At 40.7% G+C, this 21,421-nt stretch overlaps 1 protein-coding gene across 1 annotated transcript in view; it reads right to left on the bottom strand.

The window, feature by feature from the left end:
* PSMD11 (proteasome 26S subunit, non-ATPase 11) overlaps positions 1-21,421 on the bottom strand; it is a 30,529-nt gene that overhangs the window by 4,218 nt on the left and 4,890 nt on the right. The window contains exons 3-8 of the mRNA XM_058560349.1: positions 18,086-18,210; positions 10,466-10,537; positions 10,014-10,071; positions 7,406-7,600; positions 2,536-2,680; positions 1,407-1,467 (exon numbers count right to left, since the gene is read on the bottom strand). Of these exons, the coding sequence (XP_058416332.1) occupies positions 1,407-1,467; positions 2,536-2,680; positions 7,406-7,600; positions 10,014-10,071; positions 10,466-10,537; positions 18,086-18,210 (656 nt within the window). The remainder of the gene's footprint in view (positions 1-1,406; positions 1,468-2,535; positions 2,681-7,405; positions 7,601-10,013; positions 10,072-10,465; positions 10,538-18,085; positions 18,211-21,421) is intronic.

Here is a 21,421-nt window from a genome sequence, read left to right as displayed (position 1 = left end):
GAGCTCCTCTTGTACCAGCCTATGTACTTAAATAAGGATGGCGTGTCTTAGACAGCAGACTTTAACAATGGTGCAAAGCTAGTCATTAATGTAGTTTGTCTCCAGCATTTGTCCTACAGACAAAACAACTGACACGAGAAAAGCCTGTAACTTACAGCCAAATAAGCCAAGTTCAAAGTCTCGCTCCACTGTTACTAGTTACCTGACCTTGTCCTGGACACTTGACCTCTCTTAGCCTGTCTCCTCAACTCTAGTTCCAGATAGAGTAGTGAGTCTTTCACTATAGTAATAACCAGTATTCTTTTGGTCTAAACTAGATGCTGATCTGAAACCTTTTCTGATGAAAAGCCAATTACAGTCACTTGTAGAGAATGAAGAAATTATAATAATCATGGCCATTCCTCCAAAGATACAGTGGCAAAGCCAATGTGTCTCTTGTTTAGAGACACTGCATTTGAAAACTAGACAGATTACTTTTACTTTACTAGTGATAATCAAGCAAAGTACAAAGAAGGGATGGTGCAAACATCTGAGACATCATCTTTACATACGTCACACTCATACCTACTTAGACACAAAAGGTACCACAAAAAGAGCTACCAACCATAGAAGGCCTCTTCTTACACCACACCCAAAACTGAGGACATGTGTGGAAAGGTACTGATAAGAGAAGCACTTGGGTGAGTCATCAAAACTTAGTTTCTGGGGCCAGCCCAGTGGCGCAGCGGTTAAGTTTGTGCGCTCTGCTTTGGCGGCATGGGGTTCACCAGTTCGGATCCTGGGCACGGACCCATGCACCTCTCATCAAGCCACACTGAGGTGGTGTCCCAGACAGGGCAAGGAGATGGATGTACAACTATGGCATACAACTATCTACTGAGGCTTTGGGGAGAAAAAAGGAAAAAAAAATGAGGAAGATTGGTAACAGATATTAGCTCAGGGCTAATCTTCCTCAAAAAAAGACAAAAACAAAACTAGTTTCTGCACCAAGCAATTCGATCTCCCTAAAGCAGAAGTATACCAGACCTTACCGGGCTCCAGACTCTTGGAGAATCCAAGATTTCATATTCTGCACATGTTAAATTTGTAACTCAGGCTCATGGTAGATAAATTCTCTGGTCAAAGCTAAATGCAACCTAACTCACCACAAATGCTACAGTTCAGTTCTATGAGTCCCTCAAACCACCTGATGTCCATAAGACCACCAAACACTGATTTTTCAGGCCAAGAATTTAACAGTATAGGAAATAAACTGGATGGGCTTAAGGGAAAGAAGGAGGGGAAAAAAAAAGAATGAAGAATAGAATGGCGACCTGAAGAGCACTGGTCTCACTGAACATCACGTCTGACAACCTGCTGGCCTCACAGTGAGTAGAGATCAGAAGTGCAGTCAAGGCATTCCATACCTGCCTCCCCGCATACCGAAGTGCAAGCTTCCCGCTCACCAAAGCCTGGACATCTTCTGGGCTAGAAAAAAAGACATAGTTGGTCAATTGTTCCAGGATGTTATGTTTCTAAGTATAGGTTTAGGCAAATTTTTCTCACAATTCCACCGAGAAGACTCTGCCCACAGAGGTAACTGGCCCCCACCCCTAAACCCATATGCCTCTCACAAAGCAGAAACCAGGCTTTCCACACTCTGGCCAAAGTTCAGCACTAATGAGTAGAAAAACTCCAACGTTAAAAAGAAAGCCGCACTGAACCTAACCAAAGTAATAGACCCAACAGGCAGAATGATAAGTGGGCATCAAATCTCAGTAAAACAGGTCTTATTAAAACCCAGTCCCGGGGCCGGCCCCATGGCATAGTGATTAAGTGCGCGCGCTCCACTGCTGGTGGCCCGGGTTCGGATCCCGGGCGCACATCGATGCCCCACTTGTCAGGCCATGCTGTGGCGGCATCCCATATAAAGTGGAGGAAGCTAGGCACAGCTGTTAGCCAAGGGCCAGTCTTCCTCAGCAAAAAAAAAAAGAGGAAGATTGGCATGGATGTTAGCTCAGGGCTGATCTTCCTCACCAAAAAAAAAACCAGTCCCAGTGTAATCCGAAGATCCAAAAAGAATCCCAGTCAATATCTCATTTATTCCCAAAAGAATGTAGATAAATTCTGTAGAATTCTTTATAAAAAAAATCTGTCATGCTTACTGTTGTCCCTTTTTTCAAACCTCTCCCTAACCTCTTCCTTAACCCACTCCCATTCTGGGTGGCCCAGTTGGCTAGTGCTGGTCTGTAAGCTGTGTCCTGGCTCCCTGTCCTATGCTCTCCAACTCTCGGGACAGAATAATTGCAGGATGAGAACACTCTAAAAGGGGCTGGGAAGGAGATTTCTAAAATCTGTCTCCCCGATTCTGAAAGACTAGCATGCAAAAGTGCTCTGACTACCTTCGATCCTCCCACTCTACCTCAACCAGCCTCAGAGGCAGCTGCTGCCACTTTTATAACTGGCCAAACTCCCTGCCCATGCCGTCTCTGCCATGGCAGAAAAACTTAGTTGAAGGACTTGAGTTCTCATATCCCGAAGTTAATGTGCACCTACGTGTTGAGCATGATTTTGCACAGCAACATGTACTTCAGAGATGTGATGGCCTTGGGGCTATCGATGGAGTCATAACCCTCAAATGCCTCATAGAAATATGAGTATGCAGTTTTCCAATCCTTCTCCTCTGCTGCATGGATAATACCTGGACATTAAAAAGAAAGGAGTAAGAACCATATGAAATAAGAGAACTATAAAAGATCAGAGCTGTGAAGGGCCTCAGAAATCTATCCCAACCCCACCTACTGATTGATGAGGTCAGAAAACTATAAAAGATCTGCCCAAAATCACTGCCAGCTAATGGCAAAGCTAGGATTAGAACCCAGGTCTTTGGCCTCCCAATTCAATGTCATCTTGCCAGTATAAATTCCAAAGGAGTTAGAGACCCAGCTCTAAAAACCGTATACTGTAACATCTTTTCCCACGCTTCTCACCACCACTGCAGTCCTGCTATCTTTTGGAGCCACTAGAAAAGGCCATGTTTACCCTCCATGACATCACCTTCACAGATCAGAAGGTTGACCCAAACATCCCTAGACTGCCTGAATGACCTCTTTTAATAACATAAACCATTTCTTTAAGATACTTTTTCTAAGCTTGATATTCTCATATGTAAGCAGCTTTCATAGGAGAAAAAAATTCAACCTCTTATATTCTCATTTCAGAGATTGTGTTTTATGGATATGCTGTTGCCTAGATGCAATCAGTATACAGATTTCACATAATGCCAAATCCATGAACTTAATTGTTCAGAGTTAAGAAGTATTTCCTAAGGCTAATATACCATAGTTCATCCAACCAATTCTCTACTGTTTAAAAACTGGGTTGCTCCCAACGAACCTAACTTTGATTGAACCTGCTATTACTTCCAACCTATGCTATTATTTGGGATAATATGAAAATTAGTTCTTTCTAGCTTGGGAGGCATCTAAGCCCTAAGATTCTATATATCACTTGTAACTCTGCCTCAATCCTTTATGAGGTTCTAGACTTTAGCCCCATCTATTTGTTTACCACAGGGCTTCCCAACATTTTCACATCAAGGTACATGTACAAAGTATTCAGCACAATGGAGTAAAAGGATGAAACTGCTTACATGTGACCTCAAGGGATCAATGTTTCAGCACACTTTTAACCCACCTGTCATATACCTATGTGCCTGGCACACCAGCTGGGAACTTCTGACTTAAGAACCATTTATTGAGTGACATATGCCATACCCCAGTACTTTTACCCTACCCAAAAAGCCTCCTACTTCGAGGCTGAAGGAATCAGATCATTCTACTACTGTTCTTAACTACAGAGGCCTGGAGAAAACCTGCCCTTCTCTGCAGCCAAGAAGAGCTCCCTCAAGAATACCCAACAGGGGCCGGCCCCGTGGCTTAGCGGTTAAGTGCGCACGCTCTGCTACTGGCAGCCCGGGTTCGGATCCCGGGCGCGCAACGACGCACTGCTTCTCCGGCCATGCTGAGGCCGCATCCCACATACAGCAACTAGAAGGATGTGCAACTATGACATACAACTATCTACTGGGGCTTTGGGGGATAAAAAGGAGGACTGACAATAGATGTTAGCTCAGAGCTGGTCTTCCTCAGCAAAAAGAGGAGGATTAGCATGGATGTTAGCTCAGGGCTGATCTTCCTCACACAAAAAAATAAAAAAAAAAAAAGAAGACCCAACAAACTATGAATGCTGCTAAACTAGATGAGAAAAATCTCCATTTTCCCATACCTCCCAGTCCAGAACTAGAAGAGAAGAGACCAGACCCAAAACAAGATTGGAAAAAAAAACAAGTAAAATAAGGCCCAAGAACTGGTACACTGCTTTCCCACACACATTAGTAAACAGGGGCGACATTAGGACTATGAGCATCATGGTTGGCATATGAGGTTTATTATTTAAAGAAACAAAAATATAAAACTAGACTGTCAGTCATTCAACACAAATATTAATGAGGACCTACCATGTGCCAAGTACTGATAAGCTACTTGGCTTATCAGTAGCTCAAGAAACTCATAGTCTCACTGTGGGAAATGGTCACCAAAACAGAAACAAGGAGATTAGTACCATAATATGTACAAAAGAATATACTTCTAATAGGGAAGTCCAAAAGCACAGAAGGCACTGAAAAGGAGACACCTGAGCTTGAGTGGGAAGGATGCACAGGAGTTTGCCAAGGGGACAAGATGAAAAGGAAAATTTCCAAGTAGAGAAGACAAAATATATAAAGGCACAGAAGTAGGAACACATGAAGTCATTTGGTGACTAGGACTGAAAACTAGAGATAAGGATGAAAAGGAAGGATGCCTTCCTTTTGAATGCCAGGGTAAAGTAAAATTTAGCCTAGGGATAATGGGAAGCCACTGGAGAATTTTAAACAAAGGAGTTACAATGATCAGATTTGTGTTTCAAAAAATGACTTTAGGACCAGTAAGGAAGATGGATTGGGAAAAGGGACTAGGGACAGTTGGATGAGTAAAAGACTACTCCAGTGGTCTAGGCAGTAGAGCAGTGATTGTAGAGATGGAAAAGGGCAGATTTACAGACAGACTCAACCTGATCTGGCAACTGATTAGATATGAGGGGTGAAGGAGAGGAAGGAGTCAAAATTACTCCAAAGACAACAGCTTGAGCAACTAAGTCAATAATGATACCATTAACTAAAATAGGAAATGCAGACAAGAATAGTTGAGGGGGAAGGATTATATAATAATTTTGATTTTAGATATTAGGATTAAGATACCTATGGGACATTTAGGTAGGTAAGTCCATTATGCAGCTGAAAATATGGATCTAGACTTTAGGAGAGAGGGAAGCTACTGCAGATCTAGATGAGGAGATAATTAGTGTTATGTGGTAGCTAAAACCATGGGAGAGTAAAGGATTACATAGGAGACAGGGAGAACAGGAAGAGAAAAGAACTAAGAAAACAACACTGAGAAACACCCACACTTAAAAGGCAGTCAGAAGGAAGGGGAAACAGCAAAGTGTGACTGAGGACAATTAGTCAAGGGAAGGGAACCAAAAAGACAGTGGTGCCAAAAAGCCTAGAGTGTTAAACAGGGTCAAAATACCCGCCAAAAGTCAGAGGCTATAAGGGAGTTATTGATTTCTTTCAAGGAGTCGATAGAGATACTAAAGTAAGGATACTCTTTCAACTTTTTCAAGAAGCTTGAGAGAAACGGAGAAGACAGCAATTTAAAAAGGAGAAAGGGGGGCCGGCCCCGTGGTATAGCGGTTAAGTGCGCACACTCCGCTGCTGGCGGCCTGGGGTTCGGATTCCGGGCGTGCACTGATGCACCACTTGTCAGGCCATGCTGTGGCGGCATCCCATATAAAGTGGAGGAAGATGGGCACAGATGTTAGCCCAGGGCCAGTCTTCCTCAGCAAAAAGAGGAGGATTGGCATGGATGTTTCCTCACAAAAAAAAAAAAAAGGAGAAAGGGCTGGGCTTTTTCAGCTGGGGTGGTTCAAAGACTGAGAAGATCCAAGGGGAGAAGAAAGACTAAAGACTTAGAATGAAACAAAAGGACAGGTAGAAGGATCACTCTTGATAAGGCGTAAAAATGGATAGTGATACAAATTCCGGAGAAGAGAAGAGGTTTCACATAAAAATGGCCCCTATTTCCTCCAAGAAATACGATGCAAGTTCATCTCTTGACCATGAAGGAAAGGCATAATAAAAGAGTAGCAGCTTAAAGAAAGTGCCAATATTTGGTCAAAGATAGATACTATGATAAGACCTTCACATTCATCATTTCATTTAATCCTCACCACAATCCTATGAGGAAGTACAATTATTACCACCATTTTACAGATGAGCTAAAAATAAATTAAGTAACTTGCCCAAAGTCACATAGCTAGAAATTGGCAGAACCAAACTCCAACCTATGAAACTCGGTTTCTAGAACTTCTGCTCTTAACCACTGAATGACAAAACATGCCACTTGATACTCACAATACCCAAGAGGCAAGTAGGGCAGGTATTATCTCTCTTGTACAGACATGGAAACAAAGATTGCAGAGAGGTAACACCAGGGCTTAAACTAGTCTTCTGCCTTCAATTCCAGTGCTCCTTTAATAATGACAATAAATTATAACTAATTAAAGCTGCTGACTACAAGAAAAAGCATTCTGCCAATCTATGGCCTCCTAGCCACAACATTCATACACTCCATCAGAATGCTATCCACTACACCTGACTGAAATTGGGAGGTCGTTCCTTAGCCCTGATCTAGGACGCCCTTTGGAAAAGTCCAAGATGCTTTACAAAGGTCTCCAAATGACAACAAACTTGGGTTAGTCCAATCCTGGAAAGAAATACTACTACATCCTGAGTAAGTGACTAAGATGGAAGTTAAGGAAGATTTTTTTTTTTTAATAATTTTATTTATTTATTTTTTCCCCCAAAGCCCCAGTAGATAGTTGTATGCCATAGTTGCACATCCTTCTAGTTGCTGTATGTGGGACGCGGCCTCAGCATGGCGGGAGAAGCGGTGTGTCGGTGCGCGCCCGGGATCCAAACCCGGGCCGCCAGCAGCAGAGCGCGCCCACTTAACTGCTAAGCCACGGGGCCGGCCCATAAGGGAGTTTTTTAAGCCTAAGTGAGACCTCTCTAGGGTCATGGCTCTAACAATCAGGTTGCCTGGTCAACAATGGATAAGCATGTTCTTAATGTATTTTAGGCAGTTAACAGCAAGTTAATATGAGGGGGGCAACTAGTTAGAGAGGTAGCCTTCTAATTGGTTTTTCTGAGGAAGCTTGAGCTGAATCAGCCAATTTTATTCTCCAGTCCCAATCCCCTATTCCTCCCACCTGTGAGATAAAATTAGCTTTAAAAAAACATCCCATGAGTAGCTATGAGTGTTACCTGACTGCATATCCAAGGTGGCCTGCAATTTAGGGGGGCAGTAGATGGCATTTGCTGTGGTTCGAGCAGAGGTTAAGGCAGCTCTGGCTTTCGGCAGGTTGCTCAGGGCATGGTATGTTTTGCTTTCTAAAAGCTGTACTTCCACCAAAAGGGCTTTGTCATCCATCTTTTTCAACTCCCGCAGCAGCTGAGAACCTGGGGAAGGAAGAAATATATACCCCCTAGTTAGCTAAAACTTAATACCTTAATACTGTAAAATCTCCCTCTCCCACCCTCATATGAACACTCAGGATAAAGAAACCTCCCTGAACTCAAAAAGAGATTATCTATTTACAAGAATTAAATTTTCTGCTAATGTGCTATCTTCCAAAAGAGAAACACAGATCTCTCTGAAGCTTTCTGCATACTAAGGACAACATTAGAGTCGAGAGTCCTATAAGCTTACTCTTAAGATTTGAATACAGTGGGAATCTCCACCTAGAAAACACTGAAACTAGTTATTCGGTTCAGACAGGCACTTGATCTCACTCTCTTCCTGTCTAGCAATTGCAACGCTACTTAAGAAACACTAGACACTAAGGTTGGTGGGGGAAGGAAAGAGTTGTGGATATACCAATGTTCTCCAAATACACCTTCTTTCCTATCTCAGATAAGAAAATCAAATCCAAACAGACTTGCATCATATACAAAAATTAACTCAAAATGAATCAAAAACCTAAATATAAGAGGTAAACCTATAAAACAAAGGAGTAAATCTTTGTGATCTTGGGTTAGGCAATGATTTCTTGGATATGATACCAAAAGCACAAGCAACAAAAGAAAAAATAGATAAATGGGACTTAATCAAAATTAAAATGTGTTTCAAAGGACACCACCAAGAAACTGAAAAAACAACTCATAGGATGGCAAAAAAAATATGCAAATTGTATATCCAGTAAAAGACTTGTATCCAGAATAAACAATGAAAATACAAATAACCCAATTAAAAAATAGGCAAAAGATTTGAACAGACATTTCTCCAAAGACACACAAATGGCCAAAAAGTACATGAAAAGATGCTCAGTATCATTAGACATTAGGGAAATGCAAATCAAAACCACAATGAGACACTACTTCACACCTGCTAAGATGGCTAAAATAAAAAAGACAATATTAACAAGTATTGGTGAGGATGTGGAGAAACTAGAACCCTCATACATAGCTGGTGAGATGTAAAATGATGCAGCCACTTTGGAAATCAGTTTGGCAGTTCCTCAAGAGCTAAACAGAGTTACCATATGACCCACAATTCCACTCCTGGGAATACACCCAAAAGAAAACCACATCCACATAAAACCTGTTCACAGCAGTATTCATAATAGCCAGAAAGTGAAAACAATCTAAATGTCCATCAACTGATGAATGGATAAATAAAACGTGGTATAGCCATACAATATTATTCAGCAATAAAAAGGAATGAAGTACTGATAAGTGCTACAACACGGATAAACTTTGAAAACATTATGCTAAGTGAAAGAAGCCAATCACAAAAGACTACATATTGTATGATTCCATTTATATGCAATGTCCAGAACAGGCAAATCTACAGAGGCAGAAAGCAGATTAGTGATAGCTGGGGAGGAGGCAGAGAGGAGGGATGGGGAATTATGGGAAGTGACAACTAATGGGTACAAGGTTTCTTCCTACAGTGATACAAATGTTCTGAAATCAGATAATGGTGATGGTTGCACAATTTTGTAAATATACTAAAAACCACTGGACTGCATACTTTAAAAGGGTGAATTTCATGGTCTGTGAATTACATCTCAATAAAAGTTATTTTTTTAATGCTATTTGTTTGAACCATATGAAATTGCCAATTTGCAGGATAAATACTGGTGATTTTTTCAGCTTAATAGATCATGAAAAGCCATGTTCTTCCATCTGTGGAAAATAGTCTAGATCTACCCATTAATTTTTTAAAAAGCAGTAGGCGGAGATTTCAGGGTGTTTAAAGGCCACAAAGGAGAAGCCTTTAGTCAGTCCACTCCAAGTTCCATAAATATTTGCACCCAATTAATTTCTTGATCTTTAAAATAGATTTTATGTGGGGGCCAGCCTGGTGGCACAGTGGGTAAGTTCAGCACACTCTGCTCTGGTGGCCCAGGGTTCACGAGTTTGGATCCTGGATGTTGACCTATATCACTCGTCAAGCCATGCTATGGCGGCATCCCACATACAAAACAGAGGTAGAGGGGCACAGATGTCAGCTCAGGGCCACTCTCCCTCAAGCAAAAAGAGGAAGATTGGCAAGAGGTATTAGCTCAGGGCCAATCTTCACCAAATGAAAATAGATTTTACATATAATTATAAACAGATGTAGACAGTAAAACACTTGCAATTTGACCCTTTTGTTCTCTAAATTTGACAGATTAACTCTAGTTAGTTTCTTGGAATGTCTAAATGGCATTTTTCCATTACAGATTCAGTAAATGTAAGCTATCCTACATCCTTCTTAGAAGTAGGCAGAATATAAATTATTAATATGTAACTAATAAGAGTAGCCAGGTTCAGAATACATTCATTTAGCCAGCTAGGATGCCTTATTAATTTCTACCAGCTTACTTACCCAAATGCAATGCTTCCTGGTACCTCTTGGTATCAAAGTACAAAGACACCAGTCTTGCCTAGGAAAGAGAAAAGGCATTGACTGACGGAAAGCAGAAAAAAAAGCCAAAGAAAGAAATCAAAGATTGACAGTCACAGAACTGTTACTGTTGAATATTCAAGTCCGGATGACAGCATCAAATTCAGCCTAAAAAATTATCTAGCCCACAGTATTATCTCCTTTTATGGCCAGTGACTTTACCATGTTGTTGCTTACTTCTCTGAGCCAAGTAGCAGGTCTGTCTCAAAACTCCCACTAGAGTAATTCTCATGAGAGGGACTACTATCAATAATCTTTGAGTGGCTGGATAATACAAAGTTGCTGAAAATACTTTTGATCAGAATGGTGTTACTTACATTCACAGTCTGTCTAATACCTTGAGACCTGAAATCAGTATTAATGTAGGCACATACCTCCAAAGCCTGGCGTAAGAAAGTTCTTTTCTCTGATTTGGCCCATTCGATGCATTCTAAACACAACTCGACCTGCAACAGGGAGAGACAGTACATGCAACATTATGTCCTCACATTCTTCCCACAAACCTTGCTTTGGAGAACAGCTTTAACTCTCTCCTTATATATTACCTATGTTGCTCTATTTATATATTTCTTTTTTTGGGTATGTGTAAGGAAGATCAGCCCTGAGCTAACATCCGAAGCCGATCCTCCACATTTTTTGCCAAGGAAGATTGGCACTGAGCTAACATCTGTGCCCATGTTCCTCTACTTTATATGGGATGCTGCCACAGCATGGCGTGACAAATGGTGCGTCAGTGCGTGCCCGGGATCTGAACCCGCGAACCCTGGGCCGCCAAAGCGGAGCGTGCACACTTAACCGCTTGAGCCACCGGGGCGGCCCCTGTTGCTCTATTTAATGTCTCAGGGGACATGCCCTGATGCACAGTATCTCAGTGTGTAATGTTTATTATCATAATGGAGAATCAACTGGGCTTTTTATATACAAAGTATCTTTGTGCTTAGATTGTGTTCCTTTGGAAAAGAGCTTCATCTTCTGAAATTCCTCTTCTACCTTCCCAGGAAGGACCCAGAACTTCCGACACATGTAGCCCTGGAATGTAGATTTCTACGATGGCTGAGGAATTTTTAAACCAGAAATTTCTCCCTGAATAGTTGCAAATAGTAGCAGTAATGTGTTAATGTGAATACACTGGTAATAAAGCAGAGAAATTCTCAGCCTAAGCACAAATGCCTTGTTCCTAACAGTTGCTTAATAAGACTCCAAAGGCCCAGCTGGCTCTTCCCTTTCAGATTCTAAGAAGTGCAACCAACCAATTCATCATCACAATACAGCAAACTTAGCTTGTCATAAAGAGAGTAAAAAGAAATAAGAATTAGCCCAACACTTAAAAGGGCTTTTAAGCTTTATTTAAAGGTGCTCTGAACCCCAGTTCTATCTGCCACCCAAGCAGTGATGTACCCTGCAAAGCAACTGGTTTAAAGCAGTGTTCTACGCTAGCTGGTCTGCATGCCATCAAGTATCCTTGACATATTAGCTTTGACAAAGTACATATTAAGTACTGCAAGTCTTATATCACTTCTGTTACTGCAAGTTTTGTATTAAGATTCCTAATTAAAGTATAAGATAAAAAGAAACAGCTTTCCGGAGAACTAATTGCTAACAACAGGTTTTTATGTAAATCTAAAGTTCTCTTACGAGACGTTGTAAGCAGGGAAAAGTAAAGGGACATAATCCAAACTGACAGATCTTCTGCCTTTAGATCCTAACTATAAGCTCAGTAAATAAATGGATGACATTACATGGTGCGTGGAGGATTCACCAGTAAAAGATTCAATGAAACCTTTACAACTCACTGGAGCCCCCTGGTGGCTATTTAACCTCCAACTCTAAACTCAACTGACATAAAAATTCTACAAAAGCGAAAATAAAAGCAAGTCAATCACAATTTCAGAGTTTCAAGTTATGTTCTGAAAAGCCAAACTCAAAGTAAGATCCCTGTTCATGACATGAATGGAACTGAAAATATATATTTTTGTGTGTGAGGTAGATTGTCCCTGAGCTAACATCTGTGCCAATCTTCCTCTATTTTTTGTATGTGGGATGCCACCACAACATGGCTTGATGAGCAGTGTGTAGGTCCACGTTGGGGATCCGAACCTGCGAACCCCAGGCTGCCAAAGCCAAGCGCGCGAACTTAACCACTACACCACGGGGCTGGCCCAGACTGAAAATATTTTGCTGAATATTTTTAGCAACGAAAATACAAGAGTGTTAGTCCTACATGTCTTTGGGGGCTAAGAAATGCTTACCATGAGTTTTACCTAGAGGGCTTCTTCAAACAATACAAAAATGAATGCCTAGGCTCCTGATTCAACAGTCTGGAATAAAGCTTGGCCATTCTGATGTATATTCCTAGTTAGGAAACACTGAATTCTACTCCAGCATCTCATTTGTCCCCATTTCCCTGACAGTCTAGATGTTAAGTGACTCGCTCAAGGTCACATATCAGCCGCTGGGACCAGAACATGACCCTATCTCCAGTGCTCTTTCTACCTCAACCTAGCCTTAATAAATTCAGGTCAGTACAGACATTTCTCCTAGAGCAGGGATTTTTTTACAACAGGAACTGCACTGCATATCTGTTATCAATTACAGGGTATGTGATTTGCATTATCTAGGACTGTAACTGATGAAATCAGTGCTTCAGTTCTAAGAAAAAATTTTAAAGGCCACTGCGCTGGTACACAGCTATTTTGTTTGAGAGGCTTTGTGCTTTGTTAATGCTAACAATGACTGATAAAGGGGTTAAGAATACACGAGAAGCCTGTGCTTCTGGAGGAAGCCCTTACTTGAGTACAGTCATGCATCACTTAATGACAGGGATACATTCAGAGAAATACATCGTCAGGCGATTTCATCGTTGTGCGAACATCTTAGAGTGTACTTACACAAACCTAGACGTATAACCTACTACACACCTAGGCCACATGGTACTAACCTGATGGGACCACCATCGTTTACTCAGTCCATCATTGACCAAAATGTTGTTATGCAGTGCATAACTACACAAAAGCTTGATGTGGTCAAAATTAAATATTTAAGTTTTAAATCAATTACACTTAACCATTTTTTTAAAATGACTTTATTAACTAAGTTCCTATGGGAAAAAATAACTACCATTCTAAGTCTGAAATTCTCTAGCACAAACTCCTTTTTCCATTGAAATAACTGTTTCAATAACAGGATTTTTGATGTAAAGTTTCTTAAAATGTGCTACTGTGTTTCAGTTGGATACACTATACCAAAAAATGGCTTTCCAAAGGCAACTACCCAGAGATCCCTGGAAGGCAAAGTTAATTCTGGAATTTCAGTTCACTATTTGGCAAGGGTCTGGTTCAGTCTTCTTTCTCCCCTCCTCACCCCAATTCTCCACTCCCCTCCCCTTGCAAACCACCCCATCCTCACTCCCCCACCTCACCCTCATAACCCATACATATATCTTCACTTCCTAGGCTCTAAACCTTAGTAATGCAATTGACCTGATCCTAACCTGAACGGTATCAGCTTTCAGAATACAGCAAGCTGAAGATTGTTCTATAGATCTATCTTGACTTACGGTTAGTCCCCAAATAGAAAAAGGCAAAGAAAATCCCCTCTCCCAAACTCTTGATACCAAACTCCCCAACACAAAACTCCTAGCTCTCTTAACAATGTTCTAAAACTTCGTCTTTTGCCTCAAGCCTCAATACTACTATGACAGTGATATACCTATGACATACTCCTCTATCCTTTCCCATCACTCAAAGAATTTCAAAAGAACCTAGAATTTTCCAAGATGAAAACTATATCCAATTTCCCCAAGTCAGACACCTTGAGTCACCTAGACAAACGTAGTAACAACATCCCATGCTTATATCTCAATTCAATACACTTAAGTCTTAATTCAGGTTGCTGGCCCCGTGGCTTAGCAGTTAAGTGCACGCGCTCCACTGGTGGCGGCCCGGGTTCAGATCCCAGGCACGCACTGACCCACCACTTGTCTGGCCATGCTGAGGTGGTGTCCCACATACAGCAACTAGAAGGATGTGCAACTATGACATACAACTATCTACTGGGGCCTTGGGGAGAAAAAGGGAAAAAAAGGAGGATTGGCAATAGATGTTAGCTCAGGGCCGGTCTTCCTCAGCAAAGAGAGGAGGATTGGCATGGATGTTAGCTCAGGGCTGATCTTCCTCAAAAAAAATAAAAATAAAAAAAAGTCTTAATTCAGCAAAGTATCTCCTGAGCATCCACCATGGGGAAGGCATAACCTATACACTCCTTCAGCAAATATTAGTTACGTAGCTCCTCTGGGCCAAACTATTCTAAGTGCAGAGGATATAGCAATGAATAGGACAAAGTAGCTATCTTCATGGAACTTATAGTCTAAGGAGCAAACAGGTGTTACTAAGTAAAATAAATATGAAGAAAACCAGAGACAGGGTATTTTAGGTAGGATGATTAAGAAAGGTCTCTGAGGAAGTGAGATATAAGCTAAGATTTGAAATGATGTGAAGAAAAAAGCCATGTTAAGATCAGGCTGACAGCAATCAAGATGTATAAAAATGCCTCAAGGCTAGAACAGTTTTCAAGTTATGGCAAAAAGACCAGCATTACATCTGTAAAGAAAGTAAAAGGGAAGGGCTAGCCCCATGGCGTAGTGGTTAAGTTTGGCGTGTTCCGCTTCAGCAACCCAGGTTCGTGGGTTCGGATCCCGGGCACCACTCATCAGACCTACACCACTCGTCAGCCACGCTGTGGCAGCCACCCACATATAAAGTAGAGGAAGACTGGCCAGGTATTAGCTCAGGGCTAACCTTCCTCAGCAGGAAAAAAAAAAAAAAAAAAAAAGTAAAAGGGAGAACAGTATGATAGGTGAGGTCAGAGGTAGCCATGGTTAAAGAATAGCCATGTATTAGGAATGAGAAAGGCACTGTGGTACGGCAAGGTATACAGTGCTTTATCTTTTTTTTTTTTTTTGTGAGGAAGATCAGCCCTGAGCTAACATCCATGCTAATTCTCCTCTTTTTGCTAAGGAAGACCGGCTCTGAGCTAACATCTATTGCCAATCGTCCTCCTTTTTTTTCCCCCAAAGCCCCAGTAGATAGTTGTATGTCATAGTTGCACATCCTTCTAGTTGCTGTACGTGGGACGGGGCCTCAGCATGGCCGGAGAAGCGGTGCGTCAGTGCGCACCCGGGATCCGAACCCGGGCCGCCAGTAGCGGAGCGCGCACACTTAACCGCTAAGCCACGGGGCCAGCCCTACAGTGCTTTATCTGAATGAGATATTACAGTAAAGAAGATAAGGCAAATGACAGGCAATTGTCATGCACGGCAAAATAATCAGAAATCTAACATGTACAAAATATAACGTAGGCCATTGAAAGAGTTAAGATCACATTGAAGTGGACAAGGAAAGATTTCAGAGGAGGTGGAACTTGAGATAGGACTACCAAAGGTAAAGTATAGAATGAGAAGCACACAGGGCTTGCTCAGCTAACAGCCAGGCATCCAATACGGCTGACATGACGGTACACTTCAGAGACTACCGAAAGATCAGGCTGCTGTGGAAGGTTGTATTGTAGAAAACCATGAAATACCTAATTCTGCAGGCAACGGGAAGAGGAATAAAATGTTCAGAGGGCTACTTGGTAGGATATCTCTCACAATGGTGGTATGAAGGGTGGAATAAGGCTTTTGCAGTAAGTCTAAGTAAGAAACAACTAGAAACCAAACTAAACAGTAGTTGTAAAGAGAGAACAAATACAAGAGAGGTGGAGAAGCAGAGATTGAAGAAAGCTAAACAGATAGAATTTAATAAACAGTTGGATGTTAAAGTTGGCTATGTTGAGTTTGAGGTACAGGTAAAACAACCTGGATGATTCATAATTTGTTCCAAAACAAGCAAATAAACTATAATCCACAAAAATTACTAAAAGAAGTCCTGCTAAGTGGATTAAGACTCTGGCTCTTGATAAAAAGCTAAACTGCTAATCATCAAAAAAAAAAAAAAAACAGCCTTTACTTAGCACTAAAATGACACTGATGATAAAATGACACAATACCTTAAGAGTGTTTCCTTTCACCCTAGGAAAAGGAAGAAAGGTTTCTAGTTGACAAAAATATAATGTGCAATGAACAATAGCAACATATACACAGTTAAGGGAGGGCCTAACCAGACACGGAGCCACAAGATAAAGGCCAGTAAATCCCACCAGCCAATTACAGGAGAGCACTATATTATGATTTGGACAGACTTCCAAAAACAAGTAGGAAAAATGATCATTAAACAAATGCAGTTCTATCCACTGAGTCAGCTTTATGTTATGAGAAGGGACAAATTCCAGAGACTTCAGTGTACAAAGGAGCAGCTTGAATAATTAATTTTTTCTGCCTAAAAAGTTCCAAATAACATTTATTAGTCTGTTTCAAACTAACATTTATTGATCAGCCCATTCTAAGTCACTCTATTTCAAACAAAAGATGGTGGCACTTTTTCATGAAAACAAAGTACAATAAAAAAAAGTCCGAGGGGGGCCAGCTCGGTGGCATAGTGGTTAAGTGCTCGCGCTCCGCTGCAGCAGCCTGGGGTTCGGATCCCAGATGTGCACCAACGCACCGCTTGTCAAGCAATGCTGTGACAGCGTCCCATATAAAGTGGAGGAAGATGGGCACGGTTGTTAGCCCAGGGCCAGGCTTCCTCAGCAAAAAGAGGAAGACTGGTGACAGATGTTACCTCAGGGCTAATCTTCCTCACAAAAAAAAAAAAAAGAAGAAGAAGAAGAATTAGTCATAAAAATTAGTCATAAAAATAATTCTAATGCTTTGGTTCAAAAGGCAGCCATCTAAACGTTATCTATTTTTTATCTACTATCATGAAATATAGTTCTGCCAAAAACAAATGAATTTGAAGACTCCTCTACAAACGAATTTTCTACAAATGAAGTTAGTTTATGGCGTTTAAACTATCTTTCAAAGAATCATTAAGGCAAGAAACCAGATTTTACAAAAGACAAATTCAAAGTAGAATCCTTATTGTCCTAGGTTTTTGAAATCCCTCATTATTTACTCAATATGCTACTAATGCCCTTTCATACATTTAACTTATACACCCACAAAGGCTACAGCAAACAATCAGGCATATAACCAATTAGCAGTTCCTACCTCTGCCCTTATACTATCCAACATTTTACATATTTGTTTATCGCCTGCCTTATTAAAATATAATCCTTTTGAGAGCAGTGACTATGTTTTTACAAATGTATCCCTAGTACATGTAACAGTGCCTAACACATAGCAGGCACTCACTCAGTACTAATCAATACAGCTATAGGAAAGACAACAACTATATTTTTTCTACAAACAGCAACTACAATATATCCTGATTGAATCTGCTGCTTTTTACAGAATGAGTTTTAACTTTGGTAGTGTCTCCTTCTCCTGAATTACAGAAAATTGCAATTGATCTTCTGAAAAGATCAGAAGAGGCTCAGTGATTCCAAAGAGGCACTCTTCAGTACAGCTCACGGTCTAGCCTGAACTTGCAGAGGACCTGTACTGCTACACCCGAGTCACTTCTGCACACATGAGAAACAAACAGATGGATGCTCACCCCTAAATAAAGGCATATACGCAGTACAAAACATGCCAAGAAGAGATGCCACAAGACTTAATTAGTGCTCACAAGGAGCTTTGTAATACAGGATGAAAGGTACCACAGACACAGAAAACATTACAAAGGTGTGGCAATACAACACCTCAAAGACAAGAATCAGTTTGTGACCCTGATGTAATGAGGATTCCAGGGACCACTGACAATCTCCACTTACAAGCAAAGCATGGAACAGACCCAAAGTATCAAATGCCCTGTAACAAAGAGAAACTGACATGATAAGTCCTGAGCTGTCCTCCTAGCTGTCCCTTCCACATTAGTACCACAACGCAGGCAGGCATTTCTTTCACTGAAACAGACTTTTTTCCGTATTGTCTACCTCCTGTCGTTAAAGTAGCTTACCTCCTGCCCTGTAGCTGCTTCCATATCAAGAAAGAGATCAAGAAGAGATCGGACCAGACGAGCTGCTTTAGCCTTGCTGATGGAATTTAAGAAGGGTCGCACATACTTCAGGAGTCCTCCAAGCTCTGAGGGAAGGCAATTCAGAAAGGAAAAAGTAAACATCAATATTAGGTATAAAATACCCACTAAAAAAATAACCCAAGATCATAAAATCAATACTTATGTCACTGGAATCAGTCTAAATGAAACTTAGTAGGAATTTAAAGCATTCTTAGCAGGTAACAGAGTAGAAAAAATAAGTTAATTCTATGCTCCACTCAGCCACTGGATTACCATGAGGGCCCTGGGAAAAGCTCACGTCTCCTGCCTCATTTATCTATCTTAATGAAAGATAAACAGCAAAGTACTCAAACTCTCAGAGAGCAGTTTTCTAGAATACGAAATAAGCTGTACCTCTGCCACCTTGGACAAAATCATTTCCCCACAACCAACAAATCTGATCAGGTTATAGGAGTAATCTGTTTTTTGCAAGTCTGCCTTAGCAGTTCCCCGTAAGCAGACAAAAATTTTCAATCCCAGGTTCCCTTTTTCCTCCCTTCCTGAAGTATTCCTCAGCCTTTTAGCATTATCACTTCCCTGGCACTCTTCTGAATAAACTTTTCACATAAAAGTTAGGTTGTTTTTCCCCTGAAGTTACACTAAACCCTTTTAAAATTCCGCATTAATCTGCAAAACCTGAATCTTGAACTATGGCCAAAAAAGGTGTCTACCACAGAGGTTTTTTCCCCCTTGTATAAGAAAAGAGGGTGGTACAGTAATTCTAACAGAGCATCTTTAGAAACAAGAGTAAAAATGAGAGAATATTTCAACTAAACAACTAAGGAAGTACTTTTGGAATGTAGGTTAAAATTACTTTAGTGCCACTGCCTCTTTAATATTCTCCAATTGTAGACTCACTCTCCTGAGAACTGTAATTCAGGGCAAGCAAACCTCACCCTCCTGAGAATGCTAATTCAGGGTCCTGAAATCCTCATCTGCCTGAAAAGTCACAGGATGCATGGGACTGTGCCTGTGTCAGATACAAAAGGAACTTTACAGAGAGTGGAAAAGTTCATCTTTCCCTTCACTTCCCAGTACTGACCTTTGATTCTCTGTCTAAGGTGTTTCCCCATCTGCCACTCCATTCTCTGTCTAAGGTGTTTCCCCATCTGCCACTCCATTCCCGCATAGACTACACACACTCCTGCTTTCATGTCTCACCCATGTTGCATTCCCATCTGGAATTTCTCCCCACCTTCTCAACCTTTATAAATCTTAGATATCCTTTTAGGTCCAGCTAAAGTCCTACTGACTCTTCCATGCCAACTCCAAGCTACACAGACTTCTGCCCCTCAAATTCCTTTTGCATGCACGCAAATTTCAATTACATTATGTAACTACAGCTTTTTAAAAGTAGTCTAGTGCAATGTCCCTCTCCCACAGCATTTTTACTATGCTTGAACAATTCTAAACAATCTCGAGTGACAGAAATGTTCAGAAAGCAGACTATTTCAATGTTGGTCAAACTAAATTGTTCTTTTCTGAAACTGAGTCCATACCCTCCTTCCACATGGCTTCAAATATTTGAAGATAACTATCTTTGTATGCCCCTAACTTTCCCTTTCTCCAAGCTTAACATCTTTAGCTATTTCAAATGTTTCCTCCCATGTCCTGGTTTCTAGATTCCCTATCACCTTAGTTGCCCTCTTCTGAATAAACCAATTTGCAAATGTACCACTTGTGGTACCCAGAACTGAAAACAACACTCCAGGTAGGGCCTGACCAGTACAGTCATGGCTTAATTCTCTTGATCTGGCCACTACATGTAACACAAGACAGCATGTTTCGCTTTTTCTAATAGCACTCTTTGTTCAGACTGAGTCCATTAAGGTCTTTTTTGCATAGACAGGTAATTCCCCACCTTCCTCTGTTTTGATAAATACTTTAAGTATACATATAACTTTATACTTACCACATTGAATTTAATCTTGCTGGCTTTGACAATAACTCTGAATCTTAATTCTGTCCTCTACTGTACTGAGGGTTCTACATAAATAATCACACCTTCTGAAATGGCTTTAGCCATGATGCCAGATGTTGACCAGAAGAATAAGGACAGATCCCTACAACATGACTAGAGACTTCCCTCCAGGTTCACAAATAATCCATTTGTCATTCCAAATTCATAACCTGTACTTGTCACTAATGTTATGGCAAACGTTCAAATACCTGTTTACATCAGATATGTACGTAGCCTATATCATTCTTCTAACCCAGGGGTTGGCAAACTTCCTGAGAAGGGCCAGACAGTAAATATTTTCAGCTTTGGAGGCTACATGGTCTCAGTGGCGGGTACTCAACTCAGCCACTGTAGTGCAAAAGCAGTCATAGACAATGTGTAAACAAATGGCGTGGCTATGTTTCAACAAAACTTTATTTACAAAAACAGCTGGCAAGCCACTGCCTGCGGAGCCCTACAAATCTACTTGTGTGATGAGGCTAACCAAAGACAACTAATGTGAGTTTGGAATAATCTTTTTTTAATAAACCAAGTGTTTTAAGTGATTAAAACTTACTTATCAAATACTCTGTCCCAGAACTTTACTGATGATTACCAGTTTATAGTGTCTACAATTTATTCTTTTCATTACCTTCTTGAAAAGTGGAATAATGTTTGCTCATCCTCAGTTTCCTTCTACCTCTCCATCCTCCATGATTTTTCTCAGAATAATAACAGTGACTCTATATATACATCTGTTAGAAATATTCTTTTGATATAAAAGACAGAAATTGTCAGAGCCTAGAGACCTGAATTTATTTAAAGAGACTATCTGCTCTCTTGTCTCTCATCTACCTTGGCTTTAATTCTCTCTTTCTGATGTTATTTCTATCTTTTTCTTTTTGAAAATCATTTTCCTACCTGGAAAAGGCAGAAGCAAAACATGAGCTAAGCAGTCTGCCTTTCTCTCTAGCACCTGCTGGCATTACAGTATTTTCTCCAAGCACTGAGTATGACTCTTCTTACCCTAACAGAGAAACAAATGACCTCTTAGTTGGCAAAAGACTCAGTTCATTTTTCATTTTAGTCTATTACTGTTTCTTATCCATTCTTGGTTACATTCCCTGTTTCTTTCCATTTTCATACATACTGATTTAAATTTTTTAATTCCCATAGAATCATACTGACTTCTTCCTCCTCTTCTTATTGAGATTATTTGCATTTATACGTCCAGAACTTTCTTTTTAGAACCTCACAAAACTCAAAATAATCCTTTTAAGAGTTTCAGGCTATGAAAT

Source organism: Diceros bicornis, chromosome 18 (genome assembly GCF_020826845.1).
Source record: "Diceros bicornis minor isolate mBicDic1 chromosome 18, mDicBic1.mat.cur, whole genome shotgun sequence".
NCBI classification, from domain to species: Eukaryota; Metazoa; Chordata; class Mammalia; order Perissodactyla; family Rhinocerotidae; genus Diceros; species Diceros bicornis.
The sequence above is the reverse complement of the archived record's forward strand: the minus strand, read 5'-3'. Positions and strand labels throughout refer to the sequence as shown.